This window comes from Lagopus leucura, unplaced genomic scaffold (assembly GCF_019238085.1).
Source record: "Lagopus leucura isolate 7727_CA_CO unplaced genomic scaffold, USGS_WTPT01 Super-Scaffold_100044, whole genome shotgun sequence".
In the NCBI taxonomy this organism is placed as follows: Eukaryota; Metazoa; Chordata; class Aves; order Galliformes; family Phasianidae; genus Lagopus; species Lagopus leucura.
Genome location: NW_024962291.1, coordinates 1,054,225 through 1,081,591, shown reverse-complemented (window position 1 = coordinate 1,081,591; position 27,367 = coordinate 1,054,225). Strand labels below are relative to the sequence as shown.

The window sequence follows — 27,367 nt, the reverse complement described above, 5'->3', positions numbered from 1 at the left end:
GTTTCCTGAATGAGGAAATAGGCGGCAGGCCCGGTTCAGTTCCTCAAGCGACCGCCGCGGGTTGGAGGAAAACTTTCCCTTTTGAGCATGTGCATGGCATCCTTGCACAGCTCCACGCACCTGTCCTCACCCAGCCCGCTGCTAAGCTCCTCTCAGAAACCTCTGCAGAAATAGACGGGTTCTTATCTTTCACCTCTAAGATCGGTCGTGAAACCAATAAAGTTATAGAAGACCTCTAAGATCATCTTAGTCCAACCCTTCCCCACCAAGCATTTACCAATGCTGACATGTATTTACCCTGAGAACAGTTCAAATGAGATGAGCAGAATAGAGCCCAGCAAACAAACCCACAGCATAGAGCACAGTCAGAAATATTTAATGTACCTTTACAGGGCAAAACAGACAATCTGCCACAGCCAGGTGAGTACATTGAGAAAGTTTTTATTAGAAGATATATTTTTGCCAAAATAAATACTTTTTTTCTCCAGAAAACATTAGAAAAAGGAAACGGGAGGAAAAAAAGCATTGGTTTAATACTGTAATTTCAAAATTACCGAGAACGCTACTTGAATACTTTGCTATGTAAATAACATCACTTGCATATGCTATTGCTGGTCAAGTTGCTGCTCTGACATCAGTGATTACCACAGGATTTCCACACGCATTGGTGTGCCTCAGGGGCTTCTTAAACTCAGTGACAACAGCAGAGTCCTGGCTGAGTTTCTATCTCAGCCACACAGCAGGATGGATGCAGTTAGAGACCGTCCGGCAGATTGGGCGCAGAGAAGTGTCCCACGGGTGGGCAAGGGGAAAGGAGGAAGAGAAGGAACAAGTCCTGGTGCATTCAGAAAGGCAGACACATCAGGGACATAGGGCAAGAAGAACCCACTGTGAAGGCACAGGGTGAGTTTGGCACAAACTAACTGGCTGGTGTGGCAATCAACCAAGGTGGTCCATTCTCTCATCATTTTAAAGGGAAGACGAGAAAACTGCTGGAAAGAACTGCTGACAAGGCCCTCAAACTTCGGCAACATGCAGCACTGCCACCCACACCTACTCTTTTGTAGAAATGGACCCATAAGGAAAACAGACACAAATGCATGCAGAGAGTTTCAGGGCTTCTTCCATAATTCCTTTGGAAGTGACAGCTCTTCTGTCAAGAGAAGGAGTGAAAGCTTGGAAACTGGATTCTTAGATTAGATTCTTAAAATGGACAAAAACAGTGGTAAGCATCTAAGAACTTGGGGGAACCCCAGAGCTGGCAGATGGCAACACCCTCTTATTCTCTAGTCTGAGTGCTGCATGTACAAGGCTTCCCCCAGGAAGTCACGAGAAAGCATTTCCTAAGTCCTACTGACAGTCTGCAGAAGAATTTCCTCCTACCCCTTGAAAAACCAACCTGTGGAACTATTAACAGTAGGTCAGGCAGCAAACCGAATCCAAAACACCACACATGCGTGGGGGTTTACAGAGCATGCCATTGATACACACTGTTGTGCACAGCATTGAACCACGTGTTGTACAGGTTAGGGACCTGTTAGATGCACGAGAAGTTGATCGTTAGCTGTGTTAAAAGCAGCAAGTAGTATCCGTATCATAGGAAGAAGAAAAAGAAAATGGATTCCTGAATGCACAGATCTTTTAAGTGAAACAGTAGAAACTGCAAGGGTTGAAACTCTTGCAAAATTCAAGTGAATATTATAAGGATTTCAGATGTGGGCTGCAAGATGAACTTTTGGTCCAGGATCCTGACTTCTCAAATACCACATACAAGAGAGCACAGGCCCTGGCCACTACCAGCAGGCTTCCCAACCATACATTCTCTCCTTCCAGCTTGCTGATGTACAAAAAGATCTTCCTTATCTTTTTGATCCTTTGCAGTCTGTGATGAACTTCAAGGAAATCATGAAACTCTTCCTAAGGAAGCAGAGGGCAGCGTGCGGTATTTATTTTTGACAGATCACTTTCTTTACCTGAGCTTGAATCTACAAAACCAACAAGCTGTCACACAACAGCCACTTGGGAATACAAGCAAAAAGAGGGTTAAGAGAGTGGTACTTTCCCAAGTATCCTTCCACACCCTGCAAATTAACGTAGGGAAAACAGGAGTTTCCTCCCAGAAGAGACAGGCCTTTACATTTAAACCCAGGCTTTGATTTGTGGTTAAAGTCAGCAGTGCATAAAAGTTTATTATATTAACATCTCAAAAAGGAGCTAACAGCAGATGGGGTGCAAGAGAATGAAATTCAGGCCTTTTACCATAGCAGTTACTCTGTTGAAATGTGTGGACCAGAATCAGCAAACCTTCTGGATCAGAGCACTGGAAGACAGTGGCACCAGCCCAGCTGGGTGTGATACACAAGAGGAAAGCAGGGGCTGAGGATGCCAAGCTGCAATTTCTTAGCATGTACTATTGCCCAAAGAATTTGGTTCAGTTTAGTGGTTTACATAAATCAGTCAGTGGTTTTACCAGTCCAGGAAGAAGGAAAAAATAAAAATAGTTGCAATCATTTTTCTCCACCCTTATGTTAACACAAATAGGCAAAGCCAAGAGGGCAGCAGCCTCTAAGCACGAGGTTTCCTCGTCTGGCTTTACCCTTCTGGCTTTACTTTTGGATGCAATGCTTTAATTTCATGCCACTAAACAGCTACACATTCTCACCAATTGCTCCATGTACACTAGGGACAGGAGATGCACATTCAGCAAACTAAGAAGGTAGCCCAGAGCAGTGGAAAACAATAAGCACTCACACCATATCACAAACACCTTATCTCAAACATATCCTGCTGTCACAAACTGACAATAGTTGGCTGCTGGTTCACCTTCACTACATTTATGGCATTCAGCTTGTCCCACAGGCTTTAGAAAAAATAAAAATACAATATGCTTTATAATCCTATATTCCCAATCTGGTTTCAGAATCCTCTATATTCTTTTTCTCTTCCTCCCCACAGCGATTCCTCTACACCCTAGTTGCCTTAACTATGTGAAGCTTAAGAATAAATTTGACTGTAAGTGCAGGCCTACTTCATAAACTATGCAGGCCCTTGTTTTACACAAGATAAGCTACACTCAGGAAGGACTGTGGGCTGATATTTTCAGCCACAAGTTAGTATTTGTTCTGGTGTCTCTCAGACAGCATCAGCATCACAGCTGCCCACCGTCTTGCCTCCCAGACTGCAACAGCCACTGGTGAAGAAATGCTCTGGTGCTAATCAGTCTCTGCTACAGGTACTCAAACCTCTTCAGGGCACAGTTATGCTGGTGGGAGACAGCACCCACCACCTCACCCACACTGCCTGTGGAGATGTAACTAAGTAGAATCACTACCTTCTCCACCTATTAAAGTTTCTGAGGATATTTTCATTTTTAAACCAAAGGGAGAAAACAGAGCATTATAAATTACTGTTCCACATACAGACTATGTACCAGCTTTAGACAGCCTGTGCTGAAGCTCCCCAAAAGAGAGGGCATAAGTTTGCTTTGGCTAGTTGCATACTGTTTGTGCTAGGAGAGGTAGAAGATGCCTCACACAGCAAGATGTGCTGCAGAAAGAGATACCAGGAGCTGGCTTTGTGTCACAGTGCAAAGACTGAAGTACACGCAAACCCCACAGGAAGCCACATCTCATCCTGGGAAGAACAGAGAGCTTATGTCTCTGCACAGCAAATCACAAGTAGACTGCTACTGATAAGGCAGAACCCAGACCTGCTCCAGCTTTTTAAGGGACAAGACAAGCACAGTCAGTTCCAAGAAGACTGGCACATGCACCAGCACTGCTGATTTCACTTCCTCTTCTCGTGCTCCTGCTATAGACAGCTGCATAGCTGTACCAGTGAGCCACAACACAAGAGGCAAACTGTGAGGCTGATATAACTGCAAACCTGAATCTTTCTCATCCCAAATCCTCAAATAAAAGAGTGAAGTCCCTGCTTGACAGGAGGTGTCTTACGTGGCACCCACTCGGAATTTCCTTCCATTGCATGGTCCCTTAATGAGTGAAGCCCAACCCCTGCCAAAGGCAGCCACCTTCCCAGAACGTGCTGTGACACTCTACCACCAATCTCTCAAAGATAACATGACCCATACAATCTCACATTCCTATAAGCATTTCACATTCCTTCCCCACTGTCAACTGATGAACTGATCCTGACGTAGTAGGGCTGAGCTTTTCCAGTCTGACCCCACACTAATTCCATTAGCAGTGACAAGAATGAGGCTTCAAACTCCTCAAAGAAAAAACTCAGCCTAAGTTACTGCTTTAAAATAAGCTCAATGACATTTAACACTCTAAGTTCAAGCTGCCAAAGTTCTATCAAAATGGAAATTACACAGAGAAAGTCCACAACAATATAAACTAGGATAAACACACTACTTTTCTACATTTCTGTGGCCCCAGTGCAGTCTGCAGTAGGGCCAGCTCTGGCTTCCAGTGGGGATGCAGTTAAGGGACAAAGACAATGATCCGGTGTCAAAGAATAAAGTCAAAAGGAGATTTGGAACATTGGTTTGGCAAGAGACTACTTATCTTTCAGCAGCACAAAGACCTAAGGGATGTCAGATGACTTGAGAAAAAACAGATTAATGTGCTCTAAGAGCCAAAGGAAGCTAAAAGCTATGAGAACTTGAGAGCATCAGCTACATCCCGATTATTTGGCGGTGAAAAGCCAACGGCAATTCAAAGTGCATTATTTGGGATAGCCCAGCTGGGTTATCAACATCAGAATGGCTATGGGCCATGGCCAAGCCTCAACACAAGTCTTGAGCAAGGGATCAGCCTCTGCGCCTTTGACACAGATTACTCATCCCCAACCCAGCAGGCAATAAATGGCTACAGACAATTCCACCAGTCTCCATCCTGGGAAGTCCCCTTTGCAGCATATTCACGAGCACAGGGCAGCCTGCTGCCAAGGGATAAGACTGGTCTCACTCTTTATCTGTTTCCCTTCCCACCCATCCCCACCCCCTCCGCACAGCAGGCTCAGAAGAGTGGCAGGCACTCTTTTGCACAGTCCAAATGTGGAAGTTTCATCTGAAATCCTTCCCAAGGGAAGAGGGATGCCTGCATGTCCACATTGATGCAGAGTAAGCCCATCACAAGCTGACGCTGGTACTCCTCCCACTTCAGCATGACATCAGACAGGGAACGGTTGCTTCTCATCCATATAGGCACTGCTTCACCACAAGGAGATCCTGGAGAAATTGGCAGGTTCTGGGGCCCACCAAGCTCAAGATGATAGTAAAGCCTGAAAGACAGACACGCAAAGAATTAGTATGTGGGACAGCTTGAGCAGGTCACCAGACCAGAGCTCCAGAACTGTAGAGATGTTTCCATTTCACCACTAACTGGCTGCATGGCCATAGTCCTTCACATCTCCCAGTTATTCAGATCATGAGCTCTTGCAGGAAGAATCAGTCTCTTGTGCTAGGATCTGAATCATAGCTAGGACCCTCTGCCTACTACTGTAATATTTTCCTATTCTCACCCAAGTCTTGCCTCAGCCTTACAGTAGGGAATTCAGCTCAGAAAAGCTGGTGCCAAGGCACACACCCACACACAGATCCAAAGCACTCTGCCACATTTGGGAAATTCTCTGATATTTCTTGGCCACTCCAGTGCATCCCCACTCCAAACCAAGCTTAGATCCCGAGAAAAAGAAAGTCATTTGAGCTCAATTAACCCTTAGAAGGGATGTTTTGGGGACCCTGGACTGACAAACATCACAACTGTCTTCCACAAAAGGAAAGTAGAATAAGCTAGGATATTACAATTAGATATACATCTTCTATTGTTCTACTGTTCTACTAACAGCTTCATTATGAAGGTCCTGTAATGGGAAGAGAGAAGTAGATCATGTTCTGAGTCTACCAAACAGTTAAGGAGTGGACTCTATAGAAGTCAGAGGTAGAAAGGGAAATTGGGTGCTCCCCTACAGGACAGAGCTGTGGAAGAAAACAGCCATACCTGGCTGAAAGATGGCTGCCCAGTTTCTTCTTGGCTTTCTTCACAAGATAGTTGCAGATTTCAGTTATCTGCTCCCTCATCCATCTAATATCCTCAGGGATATCTGGAAGCCATTCCAGCAACCTGGAAAGAGACAGGAGACAAGTTGAACCATACAAAGGATAGGAGGAAACACAGTATTTCAGTGGCGGTTACTGTACAGGTCATTTACACTACCACCCATAAAAGTAAATGGGAGAAGCTATGAAAGATGAGAATAGTGCAGGACTTAATCTTTACATCTGTGCCTTCCCTATTTTTCATTTGCTTTCAGCAACAGAGTATCTTCCCAACCTAAGTACATCACAAACCATCTCCTTTCAGAAGCCTTCCACTTTGTACTAAGAACACATCTGACAGACCTGCCTTCCCAGCTGCATAAGCGTAGAGTTGGAAGCAACGGGACTACTCCCCCCTCACTTCAGAAGTGTCACATCTCATGAGATTCTCATTTTCATCTCTGCTCCTCTAGTTAAGAAGCTTTTCTCCAGATTCTGAAATATATCATTTTCTAAGGCAAGTTCCAGCATGCAGCAATCTTACTTCAAGCTGGCAGTACTGGCTGCAGCTAAATGACACACGAAGGTAGGGATATTTCTGCATATGGTTGTTAAGTAGCATGAACTCCTTCCCCAGGAACTCTGGCACTCCAGTCATTAGAAAGGATCCTGCTTCCACCAGCTACATTAAATATTCAGCTGCACTAGATAGAAAACAACCAGAGGAAACAGCTGAAGGCACACCTGACAGTGAAGGAAACAGCAGACTCCAGAGGCAGCAGGTAGGGGACCATCATGGCAGTGGCCACACGTACAGGCAGCGTGTTGCTAATACCAGTCAAGAAACCTCTTCTTTCAGCACAAGCCTCCAAAAGAGCTGAAGACAAAAAAGAACATGGCTGAATCTCTCTTGACTGGGACTACCCCTTTTCTGCAGTATCTCTTAAGTTACCCAGCCTGGTAGTCGCCCCTCCTCACCTTCTATTTTTTAAATGAAGTCTAGCTTAGGATAGCAATTCTGAGCACAGCGGAGGAACAACAACTTGTCATTTTATTGAGCTCCTGAACGATACAAGCATCAAGATCCTATCCTTGCCTTATAATGCAGAAGTGTCAAACGAGGCACCCTCTCCCAGTTCAGCCTCCACACCTTAATATCCAAGCTCTTACTTTATCTAAGCACCAACAGGTGTTCAATCCCCAGATACTAACAAGCAAGACCCACATCCCAGCAGTCCTTTGATACAGACCATGCAGCACACAAAAACAGCAAAGGTTCTTTTCCTTTGGACCATACCTTGGTTCAGTTTGGGAGGCAAGTGTTCAAAGATGTGGTCTTCAACGACAGCAAGGGCGGTGTTGTTTTCCATCTGGTCCTCAGCTTCTTCTTCTTCCTCTTTCTTCTCTCCCGGAGGGGCTTCTATTGCAAGGAGAGGACCAGCAGGACTTGGACGATTAAGGTGAAGGAGACCTGAGAAGCAATAAAGATTATACAAGTTAGCTACTTTTTCTTGCCTGGCACTTAAAATATCACTCTTCACTTCACCCACCTCCCAAACAGATGGACATAACACCCTGTCTCTCATTTGTTTCAATGCTTACCACAGCGTGTAAGAAATCCGACTGCTTTAACATCATCATCCTTTTTCCTTCCTCCCAGAAATTCTTAGATTTCCCCTCCACGCACTGCAGAGGGCCATTTCATAGGGTTTTGTTGCTACATACTTCATCAGCAACCAATTCACATTCCCCTTCCACCACTTAATCCACAGAGCTGCATGACTGCTCTTATCCTAGTCAAGCACACACCACAAAGCAAACAAATGTGTTTGGTCTGCTAAATCGACACTAGGTGGCATCAAACACCCTCAGCCTGCAACAGCAATTCAACGTAGGCAGGTAAGCCCAGGGGTGGAACGTCAGATTTGCAAAAACGTCAAACTGCCATGCCCTGGGGGCTGCTGAGGGCATGGCAGCACTCTGCACTGCTCTGCCTCCTTAGGCTTACCCTAGCTGCACACAGAAGGGCACTGGCTTATCGGCTGGCACTCCAAACGGCAATACACCTCTGCTGGCATAACACTAGGAACACACTACATAACTTCAACACTCAGTCGTGCCCAAGCCATTGCTCTTTCCTCAATGTAGTCAGAGTCCTTCTGTATTGCAATGAAGGGGTATCTAGTCCATCTCTGCATCCTAAAGAGCTAAAATATCCTTATAAGTGGAAATTCCACATTCAGATATCTGAATCATGCTCCTTGATCAGTTTTGTCCTTCCACCTTTGAAACCCACCACTAACTAACCTCAGGGCCAGGTCACAAAGCCTGGCACCCAAGAGACAATTCAGCACACCCCACAAACACTCGGTGCCTTACCATTCTTCTTCAGGAAGTGCAGCGCATCCCGATAGCCCTGCTTGCACATATCCCGCAGCACCTGTGGCAGAGGTAAGCAAAAGCAATTCATTTGGAGGCTGTTCAAGCTGGGCAGAGCAAGTTGCTGACTGCTCAGTGCTGACTTGAGAGAAATTGTCCTGCTTTGAGCATGAATAAGAGTTGTAACATGAAGGCTTTGGATATGAGCATCACTTGATAATTCAAGTTGGAATACTACCAAATACAACCTTGGAGTTGCGGCCACTTCATTTCCCCATCTAGAGCTGACACTGCTATAGGCAGCTGCCTGGAATTCAGTCCAACAAGTAGCCCAGAATACTTCCCTGCAGACACCAGGAAGTGCTGCTGTGCTCACACACAAAGCCAGCTAAGACTAGTGAAGAAGGAGCAAATAAAACTTGGGCAAGTGATTCGGGATGTGGGTGCATGCTTACTGCGCCCAAATGCCAGGTCTAACGTTGCATTTGCTCAGAAGCAGAAGCACACAAAACTGTTAACAGTGCCACCTGCTTTTCTGGCTCTTTTTAGGAGAGACATTTTCTGGCTTTGAGCTGGTACCTGTAGCATGACCTCTAAATAAAACCCTCATGAGCACGTTAGTTCTGAGAGCTGATAGATCCTTATTTAGAAGTGAGCCTGGCTTCCTGGCAAATGCCACTTCGAAGAGTCACATGGGGATCTTCTTGAACAGATTACAGATCTTAAAGTAGCAAAATTAAAGCAAGCCACTGATACAATTTTGTGCAGATATTCAAGGTTTGCCAAGTCACTGGATTACTAAATGTCAATAGATGGAAAAAAGAAAAAGTGCCTGTGATCTTCTTCTGCTGAAGCACACATGACAGTTAGTGTCTAACCATTTTCCCCCAAGTTCTGACACTGCCAAGAACCTCACCTGTGGCTCTGGAGGAAAGAGGGCCTTTGAGAGGCGGTAGAGGTTGCGAAGGTTGAACTGGATGCTTGTATTGGTGACTCTCAGCTCATGCATGTTTGTGGAACTGTCTCGTGGGCAAATATCACTCTCTCCTGAGAATGGAGACACTGTGATCGTGTTCTTCAGCTCATATCGTGGCAAGTTGTCAGAAATTCCTCCATCAACATATCTCTGAAATAAAGAGAAATGAAGCACTCTTTATTCTTGTAATGGATCAAGCTTTTCTGCTCTGTGTCCCCATTCACATCTGTGCCAAAAACTTTGGGAAAGAATGAATAGCATCCACAAAAACTGGGAGAGTTGGAAGTAGTGACAGCACACCTGTGTTGAGTATCATCTCCTTTAGCTATGTGACTTTCCTCCTAGGAAAGAGTGTTTTGACCACAAGCATTCAATGACAAAAGCACAATTCACTTGCGTGATTGCTGACTTACATCGGCCACAGGGTTTGAGTCACATTCATTCCAACAGTATGACACACCAACAACCACCTGCAATGCAAACTGATCTCAGCTGTCACACTGAGACAGCGAGACATTTTTACTTGCGTTCAAAACGAATGGCTCAAACACAGGTCCCCACTGTCACAGTTTGTTAACTAAGAAGGAAAACACTTTATTTGTTGCTAGGAGGCTAATCAAGCAGAATTCCAACACATGGGTACACGTTTATGGTCCGCTAGCTTTGGTGTGATAACAGAGTACAAGGGACTCAGGTTTTGCTCCTAACAGGAGTTCTTATCAGAGAACGTTCTGTACATACATACTATAAACAGTTCCATTCCCCCTGTTGCAAGGACAAACCCAGCAGTATGTACTCCAAGTATTCTTTAATGTACCATAATTGCACAAGGAGCTGAGCAAGAGAATCCCTATCAGAGGGCTCTGGCAGAGCAAGCAGTATGCAGAAGATGGAGACACTGGTCAAGTTGAGAGAGCAGCAAGCTTGAGATCCTTGCAGAAACAAGACTTGAGCTCTTGTGTACCTCTGACAAAAATGAGAATGATTAGTTTTATAGAAGAGTTGATCTGTTTGCTGTTTAAAAATTCTTTCCTTTGAGTGGGTTCAGAAGTAAATCAGTGTGCATTAGCTACGAAGCCCCTGAAGCAGCAGCTGTAACACCTAGCTCTCCACTGGTTGGGCAGCTGAACAGGCAAAAGGCAAAGCTGACAGATGCTGATTCCCAGCAAATTAGGGAAATACTGACCAGAAAAGGATGTGCTTTAATTCTACACCCTGCTTTGCCTCACCTATCAGGCAGTCTGACCACTGATACTAGTCTCTTGCTGCACAGCCACAGAATCACGGAACAGTTTGGGAAAACTTAGGAAAACACTGTCTGCTTTGCCTAGAGAGTGCCTGCCACTTTCTCTGGAAGGCACGCATGCTGACCTCTCCAGGTGAGCTGTAAGAGCTTGATGAACAGTTCATGGGCTCCTGGACTTCAAGCGTGCAAATGCAGCTAGAATTCAGCTCCCATCCAAGCAACAGGATCAGAGTGGACTACACAGAGGGCTTCAAGAGGGCAAACTAAACTGCGGGACTACCTCTGTGTACAGGTTCAAGAGAAGTGGCTTGTAATTCCAGCTGTAGGCTACAGACCACAGTTAACTCATAGCACGGAACGTTTCATCCATGTCAGGCCTTGTTACCAAACACGGTATCAAGACAGACATGGTCAGTGGCTCCTGCGTTACCTGGGTTTGGAGAGTGAAGAAGGTAGAAGGACGAGATAGAACTCAAGGACACACACACCCTGCTGGAAACAGCAACTTTCACTCTGCCTAAAGAAGGCAGAGACGAATGTTTTGGCCAATCAGCTGAGACAAAGCTAGCCTGTGCTAAGGATGCAGAAACGTAAGTTTTCCAGAGGGTGGCAGCAGAAGCTAACAGATGTTATTTGAAAGACGCCTACAATAAAGCTAGCAGCCAAACCCTGCATTGAGATCAAGGAACACACATTCAGACCCTGCCTTCTGGCCCATTCTGCAAGCAGCACTGTTTACGCTTCTTACTCAAGGTCAGCCAGTACTTCTTTGGATTTACCTGAACCTCCCACCAATCCAAGGCTGACCACTCCACAGTCTCTTGCAATGCCACGAGCAGCATCAGCGCCATCGGCTGCAGCCTCAACGCCATCGGCTGCAGCCTCAACCTACCTGCAGGTGTAAGCAGCAACTCCTGGGGACAGCCCACAGTCTGAGATTATTCCTGAGGTCCCCAGCTCCACTCTCTTACTGAGTCCTCCCCATCCCTGGGACCTGCACTCAACAAGAACAACAGCTAGCTCTCTTCTACCCTTTTTAAGGGTTCATCTCACCCACATGCCACAGAAAGGTCACAGCTAGAGAGCATGTTTTCAGGTCAGTAACTGACCCTTTAGTTCCTCAGTACTTAAGAACTCCTTTCTCCTTCCCTCCCACCCACCTTCATCATCCCCTCCATAAGGAGGCTAGAATTACAAAAAGCAAATACTGGAAAAACAGGAGGGAAAAGAACGAATTTGATAAGGACACTGTAACTTTCACAGACATACTGCCTTGAAAACAGATACCTGTGAGTTGAGTTGGCCTGCCATTCTGTTTTGTGGTAAATAGAGTCATTAGTTGTGCTAGGAACCATGCAGTCTGATTTCAAAGCCTTTTCCCAAGTTCATACCCTATTTAATTTAGCCTTTCACCTCACCATACTGACTTCCAAAAATAGAAAGAGTCATTATTTTCTGGGGAAGAAGTAAAAATTAGTTTCCTCCTCTCATCCTACACCCATGCCCACCCTCCCCAGCCCCTGGCTTTCCCCAAGTGGAAACTTCACATGAGAATTCACTCCCTGGTACACCAGAGCAGCTGCTAATTTCATAACCCGATTGCTGTACACTGTTTTGGAATTTTGTGATTTTTGCCTGAGCCAGGCTCACCTCAGTTAACACCAAAGAGGTCTTATGCAAGAGCCACTGCTACATTCCCACCAGCTGTAGGACAAAAATCCAGACTGTAGCTGTTGAGCAAATGCCAAACCAGCATGATCCTGTCATTTCTTTGAAGGGCTAGACACTGATCATTTATTCTAGATCATTTCTCTGCTCAACATGCTTGCACAATACAAAAACAGTCTAGTTGCATATTATGCAGGAGCAAAACCGACCTCACTTGTAGGACACCTAACAGATTTGATACCTTGTCAGACTGAGGCATCTTGATCAGCTCATTTTGTGGGAAGACACACAGATGTGAACAGCAGCTTTTTCCAACCTTTCAACTGGTTAGATTGCAAATAAGCTGTCTTTTACAGTGCATTACCTCACACACCACATTGGCAGTCCAAGCTCAGCTGAGGCCCTTAGGCATTACTGCTATATACAAAGATTCTCCAGCCCTGTGCAGCTTTTGAGCATTTTCATTTCTAACATGAACACACAAAAGGGAGAAACTGCTCTGGATGCTTGCTTGAACAGGAAAATAAAAAGAGCACATGCAGATAAAACATTCTCAGAGGAAGGACATGAGGAGCGCCACGGAAAAGAGGCCAGCTAACAGCACTAGTGAAAAATCTTCAAAGGACACCAGGCTTGTAGGAAAGGAACACATAGCTTCTACCATGGAAACAAGTTCTTTCCACATGAACAATGGGTCAGAGCCTCAGTGCTGGAGGGTTTCACCAAGAAGCCAGGGTAACTGTCCACTAAACCTATTAAATCAGCCAGCACTTCAGTTACATCAACCAGACTTCAGGACATTTTAGCCACCTGCAGGACCTGAAAACAAGGCATATCTTTCACTAATATTGTTTATTTGGGAATTTCTCATGCTTCTTCAGGATAATTGCTGCTATGTAACAGGCAGTTGAATTGCCCAGAGTATTTGCTGTCTTATTTATTAGCACGTAATTTAATGAAGAAATATTTTAAGAGTCTTACCACTCCACGCAACGTTGGAGGTATCAGCCCACAGTAGACAGGGATAAAGGTGCTGCAGACACAGGCCTGAAGAAGAAAGAGATCCACATAAGAATGACATCAAAGCCTACTGAGTTAATCAGAGCTCCATATGGACACACACTGAGAATTATACCACATTATGAAAGACATTTGGAGACAAACGCAGAACAAAACAGTCTGCAGTTCTTGCCCAGCAATAAGCTTCAAGTCACCTGAATCAGTTCCTCCTTGGAATGGAAGTCTGACAGTATGACGTTTTCTCCATCAGACACTCGTGTGAGGGAAATACCCAGACGTCCTGCTGCCACCTCATGCCCATTCTCTGGCACAGTCTTGGACAGGCAGAGCCGAATGATCTTCACCAAGTTGAAAGAGGGGTGAAGTGGACCCAGGAACCTCTTTCGTGCTTCTTTAGACACTCGAATAATGCTGGCACCAGCCTCACCTGTAATGAGAAAAATTGCACTATGAAATGGTAGTAAAAAATCAGCCATTTTCACAAAATTAGATATAGAAAAATTTTGTACACAGCTTTGCTATGAAGTTTCTCCCTACTTGCTGATATAACTCAAGATAAGTGGCTACAACAGGCACAGTTACTGAGTCTCAGAAACTAGCTGTGTTGGCACTCACAAACTTGCACTGCAAACAGCTACCCTCCTCTCACATATGCTCTGTCAAGCCAAGGATGACATGCATCTGGATAAGGCCTCATGCTTTTCTAGGAGGTCCTGTTTAAATGAACAACAGAGGGCTGGTGAAAAGATTAAAACAGAAAACGAGGTTATTTTGGTGCTTTGTTGCAATTGAGCTCATGGCTAAATGCACTCCAAAACACCCGCTCTTTTTTTTTTCCATGAGAAACACCATCTACTGGCACTTTTGCTTATAGGCAGACTGGAATATCACTTCTTTCCAAGTGATCCATCATCGCAGCTCTGCTGGCAATGTCAATCACATCTCAGGTGAGCAAAATGGACGCTATGCTCCTTTAGGCAATCAGTGATTTAGAGAGGATTTGGTGCCCTGTCTCTTCTGTGCCCTATTTCACAGCACTAGAAACAGGTCCTGTGGGGAAGCAGGATTCACAAAGGCATGCCTGCTTTACACTTTCCCTCAGTGACCGAGCTGGGTTTACAGAAGAGAAAGCAGCTCATCTGCACAGCAGCAAAGGCAGCTGCTAAACCCATTATCTCACAGTCACTGGGAGTCCAGTCTGGCAAGAGGACCACAGCTCTGCAGCAGGAAAGAAGGCAAAGGACAAAACAAAACCACCAACCCAAGCCAAACCCTCCACACCCCGCACACTGCCCTTTGCACACACAGTCAGATGCCTCCCCATGTATCTCCTAGTCACAATGGGGTACAAAGCATTCCTCTGAGTACAAGGCAATCACTCACTCCCAGAGACGTAGTTATTATATATTTGAGAAAATTATCGAGGGAAGAATCACAGAAACAGAAGGAAAACAGCCATGTTTTCACAAATCTTCCCTGCAATCGAACTGAGATCTGGTTTTTGGACAAAGATGAAAGTTGCTATCAGTTCAAGCCAACTTTATTGACTAGAGACCTCTCTGTTTTCCTGTCTTCCCTCCCCAGCCCTGCAACCACAGCCAAGTTAGACCCAGGTTAATAGAGATAAGGGAAACAACACCCTCAACTCTGTATTGACACATCCCATTCTTTTGCAACACACGTGTGCCAGCAACATGTTCTCCCTTAATGCAGCCCGGGAACGTGATTTTGTGCGTAGGAAAGCCAGCAACACCAGTAGCTCAAGCAAGTTCAGAATGAGACCCTTGGCCATGACCAGAAACTCTGGGGTCAGGATTTAGGTAATGTGAGGTAGCAACTTAGCAGAAAATCCAAGTTCCCTTCTTTGAAGCAATTTTTAGCACTATAATCCCAGTCTTCTGCTCTTTCCTAAAGTAACGTTTAGCAGCCTAATTCTGATCTTACTTACTCAATTAGCAGTAAGCCACTGAGCCCAGCCTGTTCCAGATAGTAGCTGCATGGTTCAAGTTTCTTCCCAACACTACGTAAACTCATTTCTGCGGGGCTGGCTTACAAGCACTGTGACATTAGCACTAATGTGCTAATACTTTTGCATCTTACCAGGTGAACAAATAATATGCAACAAAACCAAAAAGAATGAAAGAACACCAGTTTGGCACCTTGGCCACATGATCCTAGGAAACTCAGCTGCACTGGGAGGGTGACCGAGGAGCTGGTCCTTAAAGAAACATGCCTTCAGACATAGAACCTGCCTGCAGAAAGATTTGACGGTGGTACTGAAAACAACCCCAATAAAATGGAGCTTATGACTAATGTCTGAGCAAAAGCCTGAGCTGGAAGTTGCTGAAGAAAACTGTGAAGACCTAAATGCACCAGGAAACAGCCTGTCTCAACATCTGAGGAAGAACTTCAGTTGCAGCTACCTGCTCAACCATCATCACACAGCCAAGTGGTGTGGGAGGGACATGGGAAAACAGGACAGAATAAGAATTACTGCTAGTCAGCAGTTTCACTTGTTTAATATCTTGGGTATTGCTGGGTGTTTTTTTATGTGTACATATAAACAGACTGTAAGAAGCAGCTCCTCAGGTATTTCAGCTTAAGGACAGCTGTGATCCCGTTGGACTTGTTAGCTCACTAACACCAAAACTGAATGACTGAATACAGAATAGCACAGAAGGCTGAGAGAGGTACAGGGTGATCCGCAGCACCACCAGTTTTCCTGGAAATGAGGTCAGCTGAGGGTTCAGCCAAGGAGTCAAGTTTATATAGCTAAATCTATGACAGATGAGAAGCCCTCTTGGAAACTAGTATGGGAGAAGAAAGAGGAGGTGAGAGCGTGAGCAGAATTCGAGCTGGTTTTCCTGGAACAACTTTTGTGGTAGGGATGGGATTAAAATAGCCTGCAGAGGGAGAAGCAGCTGAATGAGAAGTAACAGAGAAAGAAATCCTGCAGGGGTCAGCCACAAACTGTCTGCTCTTACCAGGATTAGCCCAGTGCTGATTCCAGTTCACAGAAAAAGTCTCTCACAGTTTTTGAAGGATCAAGTGATTCAGGATATAGAGACATGTGGAAAACCTACACGAAATTTCTTTTCCCTTTTGGGGTACATTGTAAGGAACACCGACAATCTCTAAGAGTTCGTATTGATTGCAAGGAAAACATCCTTCTCCCATTCAACGGTTTATCCAACATTTATCCTCACACAGATTTAGTAACCATTATTCCTCTTTAAAGAAATCTATAGAAGGAATCTTTTCAGCAGAAAAGACACATCCCTTCACACTCCTCCCTTCCTGCACTGCCATCCCAGCACACACTGCTAACCACAAGCCTGAATACTGCAGGGCCATCCTCCTGGTTGTGACAATGCATGGAAGCATCAGACAGCTGAGTCCTGAACCACCTGCTGGGGAAGGAAGGCCAGAGCATCTGCAAGTTCAGCCTGTGACCCTCCTGCAGTAACTAGAAAGAGGAAGATACAGCTACTCAAGCAAAAAGACTTGCAGGCAGTTGCTGGTTCACGTTTCATTTTTAAGCTATGTCAAGAGTTTCACTCCAGCTTATTGACCTGGCAAGATCAGTTCCCTTAAAGAACTGGCTCTCACTCCCAGACATACTAAACTCTAAAATGAACCAGGTTCAAAGCCTCCGCTGCCTTTCATTCTTAGGTATGCCTGCTCACCTTCCACACAGAGAGGTTAAATTACCCTTCTCTAACCTCAGAAGCATTCAGCAGAATGTACTATTTATCACCGTATACAAAAACCCATCAGCCAAAGGAGTGTCTGCTACTCCTTTGCCCTGCAGGGAGAGAAGAGCTGAAGAGCAATCACAAAATGGATGTGATGCTGCAGGAAACACCATTAATTGGAACTATGAGATCTGAGGCAAAGTCTTCTTCAGCTCTGTGTGGCACATGTAGATGAAGGCTACTGCAAGAGTTAAACATCCCATGGAACCTCCCGTGGGATGCAGTGTGGGGTGTCAGTTGCTATGGGAGAAGGTGAGGAGAGAAGAGCCTCTTCTGACCTCTCCAGCAGCAGAGCTTTAGCACCAAGGGCACAGTGACGCTTGCCTGCTGACATCAGGTCACACTGATATCCATTTTCCAGTCACCAAAAGGACAGATGACCCATGAAGTATTTCACGTGGAAAAAAAAGAGCTTAAGAAAGAAACAAAAATAGGAGCAGAACAGGCTGAAGAGGCAGAGGGGCATTCTGGTCATTCCGACAAGCAGCTCCCTCTGGAAGAGCTCCACATCAGTACAAAGTTCATCCCCTGTGCCAGGGACATTCCTGCTCCCCAGCTAAAGCGGTGGTAAACAGGATGCAAGCTGAAAGTCTTTCAAACAGGGATGGAGAACAGAGAACAGCACGGCCAGGTGCAGGGTGGATACAGGGAATGCATCCTCATCCCTGTTGCTAGGTGGTACACGCAGGGAAGTCATGGCCATGGTGTGCAGCACCAAAAGATTCTTGCTAAACCTGTGTTGTATCCAGAGCCAACGAGAACTCAGAAATCTTTCTACACAACAGCAAGGCACCACTCCTCTCTCCTCTGTCCTGTTTCCCAGCCTCCAGACTGGACAGACACTTAAAGCTCTGAAAGGAACTAGCAGAAAGTGCAGGTGCTAATGGCATTCCTGGAGAGCTCAATGGCCTGATCAAGGTATTTTGGCCACAAGATTTCCAGGACAGGAGCCAGCTGCTTTGTACCATAACAAGGGACCTCACTTCGGAGCTGCCTGCAAGGTGGTGTTGCACAGAGCCCATGTTCAGCTATCTGTCTAGAGTGAGGTTTGTGTGGTGCACATGCAATTCCAAGGAATTTTGTTCTCAACTTGGGTGGCAACTTCACATGACTGGAACTCTTGAGTTTCACATTGATAGACCCCTGCTTGGTCCCAAATTTAGGATCAAGAGTCAGAAGTAATTTACCAGCATGACTGCCCACAAGGCTAATTTAGTTTGGTTGCGTGTTCATTGCTGCTACTTCAGCTGTCCCAGCAACTCATCCTTGGAACAGCTAACAGCCAGCCTGTAGTCATGAGCACAGAACTCTGGACAACTGTCCTATGTTCATCCTGAGTACCAATCCCCAAGGTGCTCCAGCTCAATCTGTGCAGCTTCTGCCTCTTTGCTGAATCCTGAGTGAGCAACAGATGCTTTTCCTGCCCAGCCTCTCCCAGGAGATGATACAGTCCCAATTAAAACACAATCCTATCACCAGCCTAAAAACATTAAGCTGTAAGCAAGAGACATTGAACCAGAATTCTGCAAGTTGACCACTAGGAAATAATTAACTGAGACAATTTTATCAGATATTTCCTCTGAATGCCCATTTGCTCAGCAGAAGGAAGAGCAGATAGCAACACAGTGGTGATCTAAGGACAACTCTGGCTGAGCTTCATGCTTGTGCTGAAGCAAACTGGTTTCCACCCATTGCTTCAAGAGAACAAGAACCAGACAGACCTTCACACGGGCTGAAAGAAAGCCAACTTGGGTAGTCAGGTTCTCATTCCACACATTAGCAGTACTTGGAAGATGTCAGAGGGGGTAGGAGGAAGGAGGGAATGAAAAAGATAAATTAATGCCAACAGAAAATAAGAACAACACCTTAGGATCTGCCCCCGTGAAACATTTTCGGGTGATGTGCATCCTACAGCAGGAGACAGATTCTCAATTTCAGGCTGAAATCCTAGAAAAGCATTGGTGGCAGTGGGAACTATTCCTTACTTGCCAGAAGTTGTATCTATCCCACTAATTAACACAAAGTAAAACTGTCCTTTATTAAAAACTTAAGGTTGGGAGAAGGCAGCTAGCACTGTAACCTTTACAGGCAGCAGTTCTTGTCACATCTGTGCACGTCTTCCTACAAGCTGATAACAATATTGAGAAACATCACGTACCAGAACAAGCTGTTCTTCTGGGACTTCCCTAATTTGTGTTGATCCGAGTTATATTTATGTTACTTACATTTAAGGTTCTCACTCATTCCTTCTGTTCTACTATTTTGCCATCAGATAAGCAGCAGCTCTGATGAGTTAGATCCAGATTAGAGATACAAGAAGGAGATTTTGTTTTTGACAAGGCAGAGGCAGTAGACACAGCTGTGCCCACAGCACATCCTTAGTCTGAGAGCAACCCTCTCATACAACTGGCTGTTCCCACTGGCAGGTTACCCTTCCTACTGGGGCTTTACTACAGAACTAAACAAGTGAACACTTTTGCAAGTGAGATTCCTAAAAAAACCTGGCCACAAATAATGCTCCCTCTCTTTGCTCAAGAGTAAGAGGCACCAATTCATGCCCATACTGGAGTAACTCCCAGGGATCCCTCTCAGACTGTGGAAGGAGCATTCTCACCTTACGAGTAGGGCAAGTGGAAACACACAGACAGCTTTTCAAGTAGAGCCAGCTCCTGCAGCCAGAGGCAGATGCTGAAGGAAGGGCTCATCCCACAATTTCTGGCCCAGATATTCAGAGCACAGCATTGCTAAACCTACAAGCAGCACCAAGGTGCAGCCTGCAGCAGAAGGGCTAAGTAAATCCAGGTCAACTGCAACTGCCTCAGATGCACAAGCCTCTCATTAACATATTTGTTCACTTCAAGTAAAACCTGGGGGAAAAAAGCAGAGGGCTATTCTGTATTTATCAAAATAAGCCCTGAACAGAATGAGTCCATTTTTTCCCTGTAAGAGGAATAGTTATTTTTTTGTGCACCAGCTGATAGATAAACCAACACTACTGCCACACCCTGGATATGGGGTGCAGATTTTCATGTACACAGTCCTGCTGCACTGGCACTAATGTTGACACAGCAAAGTCTAACCAACTAGCAAACACCCTGCAAACCAAAGCCCATGTTGTTTCTGCAGACACAGGACTGGAGCATTTGCCTTGGCAATGAAAAGCAGAAAACACTGCAGCTTCTATGGGAAACAATCAATAGAAAAGCCCAGAGGCAGCTCAGGCCAGGCAGACAGCCAGGATTTTTGACTGGCACAATCACAACAGAAATCACCACTAGCCTAATTAATTCCACTGTAATTCTCTAATACAAGGATTAACACTGCATTTCTGCTCAGTGCTTTAGGGAGAAAATAAATGGTATAATAGCACATGAAAGGGAAAAGTTGCTCGGGACCATAGGCAAGCTGAACTCAAAGTCCTATACTTCTCCATCCTTCAGTCCTTGCCAGTGTTTGAGTACAACTTAACCTGCACGTGGTGACAGAAGATTGCCACTATTTGCTATGAGCCAGAGCAACGCTGGGCTTTGGGTTACTTGCTTTTGAAAAGTACTCAGCAAGAAAAAGCTAGTGAAGGAGATCACATGAAGGGAGGGGGGGAAAACTGGACCCAAACTCAGGCCATTTCACACTCACACAGCACTCGCCCTTACAAGCACAACTTTATACACTACGCTCATTTTCCAGGGTCTGATGGCAGATCAGCAACACTGACCTCACGATATAGTGCACCATTTCCACTTGACAGTGGAAGTACCACTGGAAGTAAGATGCTTTGGAAGGGAAGAGAGCACTGCTACATGACAGTAGAGAAGCCTCTTGGCTTTTCCTGCTGACAAATGCCAGCAAGGTTCAGCTAGCTTGCCTTGCCAAATACCTGCACCACAGATCCATTAAGACCAAAAGCAGAGGGAAGAGTCTTCATTTCTATTTTCAGAGCCTGAAGAATTAGCTTTCACTCTAGCTTTGCTTGACTTTACCATGCACTAACAACTACCCTCAGCTGGCTCACCAACACCAAAGCACTGCACATCACCACCTAGGTCTATATACAGCTTTTGGAGGTTTTCAGTCTAACCCCAACTGAATGCACTCCTGCACGCAGGCTCTGCCATCAAAGGGCAGCCTTACTCCCTTCTCCCTATCTTTTCTCACTGTCCACTTGTGTGGCTGCTAAAGCACTGTCAAGCCCTGGCAGAAAATGAGAAATGGCTCTGAAGTCCACTCCTGGCTCTGAGCCTGCTGCTCCACCTCACGCCAAGTACCTCCCCACGCACCTCCATGCAGGCTGCTCACTGTGCCCGCTTTGCCCTTCCATCTCACACAGACCTGTTTGGTGTCACTTTACAGCCCTGAATTTTTCCCCGTAGTAACAATGAGTGGAGCAGGTTACAAGCAAGAGAACAAGAAACCTTGCTCCAAAGCAGTCTTCAAGAAGGGATCTCGTTCTTATGAAGGTTACTGAGGAAGCAATGACAGGCAGACCACAAGGCAGGCTGCATTCCATGACAAGAATGTCTGGGGATTTACATACCTTTCATCCATAGATGTCAGCATCAGTCCCCCCAGCAACATCAAGATGACTCAGGTTGTGAGCAGGACAGGAATCAACTACAGAAGGTTGCACAGACCCTTCTAAGAGATGGGACCCTGCACAAATCTTCCTGCAAGGCTGAGTAAGGAAGCAAGGAAGGCAGCAAGACAGATGTAGCAACATCCACCAGAAGCTCACATACACCAAACATCTCTATGTGCAGAAGCCAGTTTGCTTCCATCGATAAGTTTTTAACCAATCCCACTATATAACACCACTAGGCTAGTTAAGATACAGCTCCCCCACGCTCTGCAACAGGGCTCTAACTTTCACCATGCATGACATAACTTGGACAGGACGAATCCACACACACCCTGCCGAATTATACACCAAAATAACTTTCTCACCAGGCCCAGCCCTGAATCAGCAGCATTCAAATAAGCCATCAAGAGCAAGTCTTATAATTAACATATGCTATGGGATCCTTGATCACCAGCTGCCACCTCTGTCTCAGGATTGTAAACTAGATAATCCCCAGGAGTAGAAGTACACAGACATTGCCAGAGCCTCCAGTGTGAAAGTGGTACTAAATCCTTTAAATGCTAAGGCTTCCAAAACCTATCGGTCCACTCAAAGAACCTGCAGCGTATCAAGAGGAAGAGGATTATTACAGGAACACACAGCAGAAAGAAAGAGACAGATGATTAGAATTGGGCAACAGAAGCATGTGCAGAAGCACAGAAGATTCCCTTGGAAAGTACTGGCCAGTTAACAACCCAGCCAGCAGAGCTTGGCTGAATGAAATTACCATTTCCCCAGCCCTTGCGTTGTCATTCTCAAGTATAGAACAAAGCAAGTGCAGCCAAGTTAAGAAAAAAAAAATTATCCCCAGCCATACTGGTGAATACTTCACCCCCACTTCATGGAGGGTCCAGCTGTGGAGAATTAGCTCTGTATCACCGTACATGCACCTCTTCTTCAACTGACTGCGCTGGGGCTGCTGAGCTCAGTAGAACTTTCTTCCCAGCTAAGGCTGTTGCAGGAGATACAGGAAGGGACTTGTGTTTTGACTCCCACACACTATGGAGGTCTCCCTCACACACCTAGGAAGATCTACAGATCCCTCCCCACAGTCACACTAAGCAGCATCAAACATGCTTCCCCCAAAATAGACTTCACGATTCATGCTCTAGCCAGCATACACTGGCATTACTCTGAGGACTCATTAGAAACTAAGCTGATTTATTCCCTTCAATCTGGGATTTGATGTTAGACTCCACACACAGAAAATAACCTCTGTGATCAGCTTTTAAGGCTTTGCATGCACAAGAAATAATTTCAGAATGAAAGATGTTGTTACTGTTCATTGACAGCAGCACAATTCAATTTTGAAAGGTAACTGAAAGGGTTACCCTCCTCATCCTTCCTCCATTACTCAATAGAAAGAGTTCCTACAGTTCAGCAGTATAGTTTCCTGGTGGTCATATGATGACAGGTGACAAACAAGCCTGACTATCAAATAACTGTTACTTTACCAGGGGACAAGGTTGGTCCTGACTGAGATACTAAGAAAACAAACAAACAAAAACAACCAAACAAACAGGAGTTTGTAAACAACTTATGGAAAGCTTTTCAAGAGTATTTCAAACAATGCTGCTCTACCTAGCAGATGTATGCTCCTTTCTGTACCAGAAGCATCTCCTCGGCTTGCTTTACTATTTTTGCTGACACTGATGGCTGATTCACACTTCAGGACTAACTCCCACAGATGGGGGCTTGACAGGCAGCTTTGCCTCTGACAGCAGAATCCACCTCTCCTCCCACAGTAGAGGCATAATTCAGCAGTCCCCCCAACTCTCAGAAGAGAGCAGTACAGGACAATACTCACGTGCTGCACAGACAGCAGAGATGCTGTTGGTTAACTATGAGTCACGAGCATCACAAGCACAGTCCAGGGCCCAAGCATCAGCTCAAAAACAGCTTTTCAGTGATTACAGGTTTGCATCCCATAATTCATACCAGGCATTATGCCTCCAAAGCAAGCACACCAAATCCCATGCAGCTCAATGAAGTGAGATCATTCCAGGCCCTTAACAAAAATATACCTCCCTACTCTCATATGAAAGATTTTGGAACCCAACATTAAGTGTATTTTAGCATTACTAGTGACTGGAAAAGGACAGTCTTGTCACATCACATGAGACAGCTCTACTCACCCAGGCCCCCCAACTTCAGAATTTAGTCTTGAGGGTAAGCCCCAGGCAAAAAGTTTGTGAAAAGCTACAGGATATGAGGTAGGCATAAGGAGGAGACCATAAAGCCAACAGGAAAGGAATTCTCACTTGCTTGGCACTCAGAGGCTCACTTCTTAGTGCGCTGGGTTCCAACAAGCCCAGAGGAAGCAGGCTTGACAGAAGCCCATTTCCCAGACAAGCCTCTGGGCTAAAAAACCAACATGTTTATACATGGGAGACTGCCGAATGAACTCCAGCATCCACACAGATTATTCTAGTGGAGAAAACAATGCATTTTCCTGCCACTGAAAACAATAATATCAAAGGTGAAGAGAACACTTCAAACACAGGTCAACACTGTTGGCATAGCCCTGAAGAATACAAGTCCCCCACAATTAATAGTGAAGTACTCAACATGAGCAAGGTGAGGTCATAACAGACTATTAGTATCTCCTAGTCTCTTATTTCAGAATAAGGTCCTCTGCCTAGCTAATATTCATGTCCAATATTTCCTGACTTGCTGTACTCAAATGTGCCTTCAAAGTCTACGGTGAGCAATCAAGGCTGCAGAATATTTGGCAAGGGCATTCACTTCAGTGTTTGTCCACAGCAGAGCCTTACTGCCACATGCAAACAACAGCAGAGTGCTCCCAGTTCAGGGTGAAATCAGAATCAGCTCAGAGGCAAGCTGGACTGGCACAGAGACCAGAAAAGAAAGACTGGATAAGAAACAAAATGGGATCATAGTCTATGAATAGACCCTGAAGTCCAGGGCAGTTTCTGTTTTCTCTGGCTAGGGTCTCAAATGATGGAAACTAGAAAAAACACTAAAGGAAGAACTTTTTCCACTCCTCCTCTGAAAGTATTTCTTTGCATTAAGATCACAACCAAGTACAGATAGAGAAAAGCACCAACCTTTATGTACACACAGCCAAATAAGCAAGACTGCTGCTTGCCATCCATTCAGAGATAATATTTAGTGCTCCAATTCAATAGACAGCACATTAGGCAGAGCAAAGCAGGATTTACCATGAGCTTTAAAAAGCCCACAGGCTTTTTAAAAAGCCCACAGGTCCACTCAGGACCCTCCAACAGAGGAAGAACTGCTCTCCTAGAACGGTTTGCAGCTGTACCTCCTTTTCTCCCTCTGACCTCTTCTTCCCTATGAGCTCACCCCAACCTCTGGACCTCAGCCTGTAATCTGTACTGTCAGAATGGCTTATAAAAGGAACAAAGTGCAGCAACACCAGACCCCGATTGGGCACCCATCATCTGCTTTTACTTTCAGAAGTCACCTGTTCTTTATGTAAGACACATGCCAGCCACAGGCCAAGCTGAAAAAAAAAAATAGAAATAAAATGCCCAAGAGCATTCAAACTTGAGACATAATTTGAGTAGCCAAAATCCATGCCTTCACTGGCTTTAAACAACATTTTTGCAGTGAGGGGAGCAGTAAACGTTACCTAAAAATGGCCCCTTATTCAATCTGCTTTTTTGTGCCTCTCCTTACACCTCAAAGGGAACGAGCCAGGTAACTGGGTGTTGCCCTCTGTGAGGTTGTGGATGCTCTAGATATATAAATAGCAAAAACAAGGTAGACAAGATAAGAGACTTGCTCAGCCCTGTAATGGTGTCTGAGCCAAAGGGTTCGGGCAATGCCTTCAGCCTGTCTCATGTCGGTGCCACACCTCTGCCAGTACAACACCAGGCCCTCCCAGCTCAGCAGCAGGCTGTGCAGTCAGCTCACCGCTACAAGCAGCAGCTAGCAGAGTAACCAAATGCCAGCAGCTAGCAGCAAAGGGACCCCAACAGAAGGGGTTAGAGGATGCCCATCTCCTCACCCCTGGGAAAGCCTGACATCGGAGCGCAACAGCCTTAAAAACCCCAGGCTGAACTCTGAGCTGAGAGCTTCCTCCCAGTATGCTCCAGGAGCAACAGCCACACTCCATTGGTCGCTGCTGTAAACATAACGTTAAGGGGGAAAAAGTTCAAGCCTCACCGCACAGAAGCAGGTAACTTTGAGCTGCACGAAGGTGACGTTTTAGAACCTGTCCCCGAGGAACAAGGAGTGCCCTGGACAGATCACAGATGAGTTCAAGCAACCAACAGCTCTGGTTTCACTCAGCTCACACTTGTTTCAGTTGTTTCTCTACTAAGCGCAAGAGTAAACAGATTCAAGACGCTTTTCTGCAATTCCTGTTCTCACAGTAAACAGGAAAAGCTCCAAGCGCAGCAAACCCTATTACGCCTTGACACCACCCCCCCCCCCCCCCCCCCGGTTCAACGGGCGCTTACCGAGGCAGGCGCCGCTGACGAGGGCGGTGGCGGTGAGCGCGCCGGCCGAAGCCCCGTACACCTTCCGGGCGTTGGCGACGAGGAAAGGGGCATGCTCCTGGAGGCAGCTGGCCACGCCGATGTGGTAGACCCCCAGAAAGCCGCAGCCGGCGAAAGAGATGTTCCAAGCCGAGTCCAAAGGGAACATGGCCTACGCAAAGGCGGGGGACGCCGAAGGGCACCGTTCACATCCCACCGCCCGTCAGCGGGCGGGCCGGAGGACGACAGGAACCGCGAGCAGCTAAACGGAACGGATCTGCCGGTAGCCACTCCGCTGCCGCGCTTATATGGGGCGGTCCGGCACGGCGCCCCGCCTCCAGACTGTGGAGGGGCAGAGCTGAGGGGCGGTGATACCGCCGCCCCTCAGCTCTACTTCGTAGGCACAGGCCTCCCTCCGGGAAAGCTCGTTCCCGAGTAGTGAAAATACCACGAGTGGTGTTCATAAAGAATAGTTTTCAGCCAGAGCTGAGTAGAGATGGAGCGTTTATCTATCGGTGACAAAGCTCGCGTGTGCCAATGTCAAGCCTGTGACTAAATCACTCTCTCCTATCAATCTAGTAATCATCGGTTAGCAGTGTAATCACAATCATGTCCTTTCCCCTCAGTACCTTTGCAAAGGCGAAAAGCAAAACCACATCCAAGAACCACTATTTTCTGGAGTGATCTGAAGTGGAGAAATCAGGGAGGAAAGAAACAGTTATATCTGCACTCCTTCCAGTATCCAGCCACAGCCATTACAATTCTGACAGAGAACAAGAACACGAGCAACTTTCACTACTACTGCTGTGCTACGATTTGAGATTAAGGAGTTGCAAGGCATTGGCACTGCCTCCTTTGATTTCTCAGGAGGGCACCAAGGGTTAACTGCTAAAATAATGGCCAACCTGTGATCGGAGGATCAAAGTTCCAGCTGCCCTCTGCCCTGGCTTCTGGGAAGGGCGTTTTTCCTCTCAGTACAAGATAAAATCATTTTTCCTACTTGGATTTCACCCATCTGTCCTCTCAGAAGTACTTGCCATGCTTTATCCAGTGACTCATGGCCAACATTATCAGCTTGTGCTTTTTTTTTTTTTTCCCTACAACTTACATTGACAAAGAATTACAGTGCAGAGTGCTCCATGACCCCTCTCTCTTGAAACTACCTACCTGTGGAGACTTGGCACATCACATGTGCTGCCTGCACACTACTTGTGACAGCCAAAGACCTCTGTAAAGTC

The 27,367-nt window shown here is 45.8% G+C and overlaps 1 protein-coding gene across 1 annotated transcript; it reads right to left on the bottom strand.

Annotated features, from left to right (window-relative positions):
* Positions 1 to 355: 355 nt before the first annotated feature.
* On the bottom strand, positions 356 to 26,422 carry PNPLA2 (patatin like phospholipase domain containing 2). The gene is made up of 9 exons (XM_042884480.1): positions 26,112 to 26,422; positions 13,488 to 13,720; positions 13,255 to 13,320; positions 9,300 to 9,509; positions 8,384 to 8,444; positions 7,302 to 7,475; positions 6,749 to 6,881; positions 5,967 to 6,089; positions 356 to 5,247 (listed from the first exon to the last, which is right to left on the bottom strand). Exons 1-9 carry the CDS (start codon positions 26,296 to 26,298, stop codon positions 4,983 to 4,985), a joined length of 1,452 nt encoding a protein of 483 aa, XP_042740414.1. The 5' UTR covers positions 26,299 to 26,422; the 3' UTR covers positions 356 to 4,982.
* Positions 26,423 to 27,367: the final 945 nt, after the last annotated feature.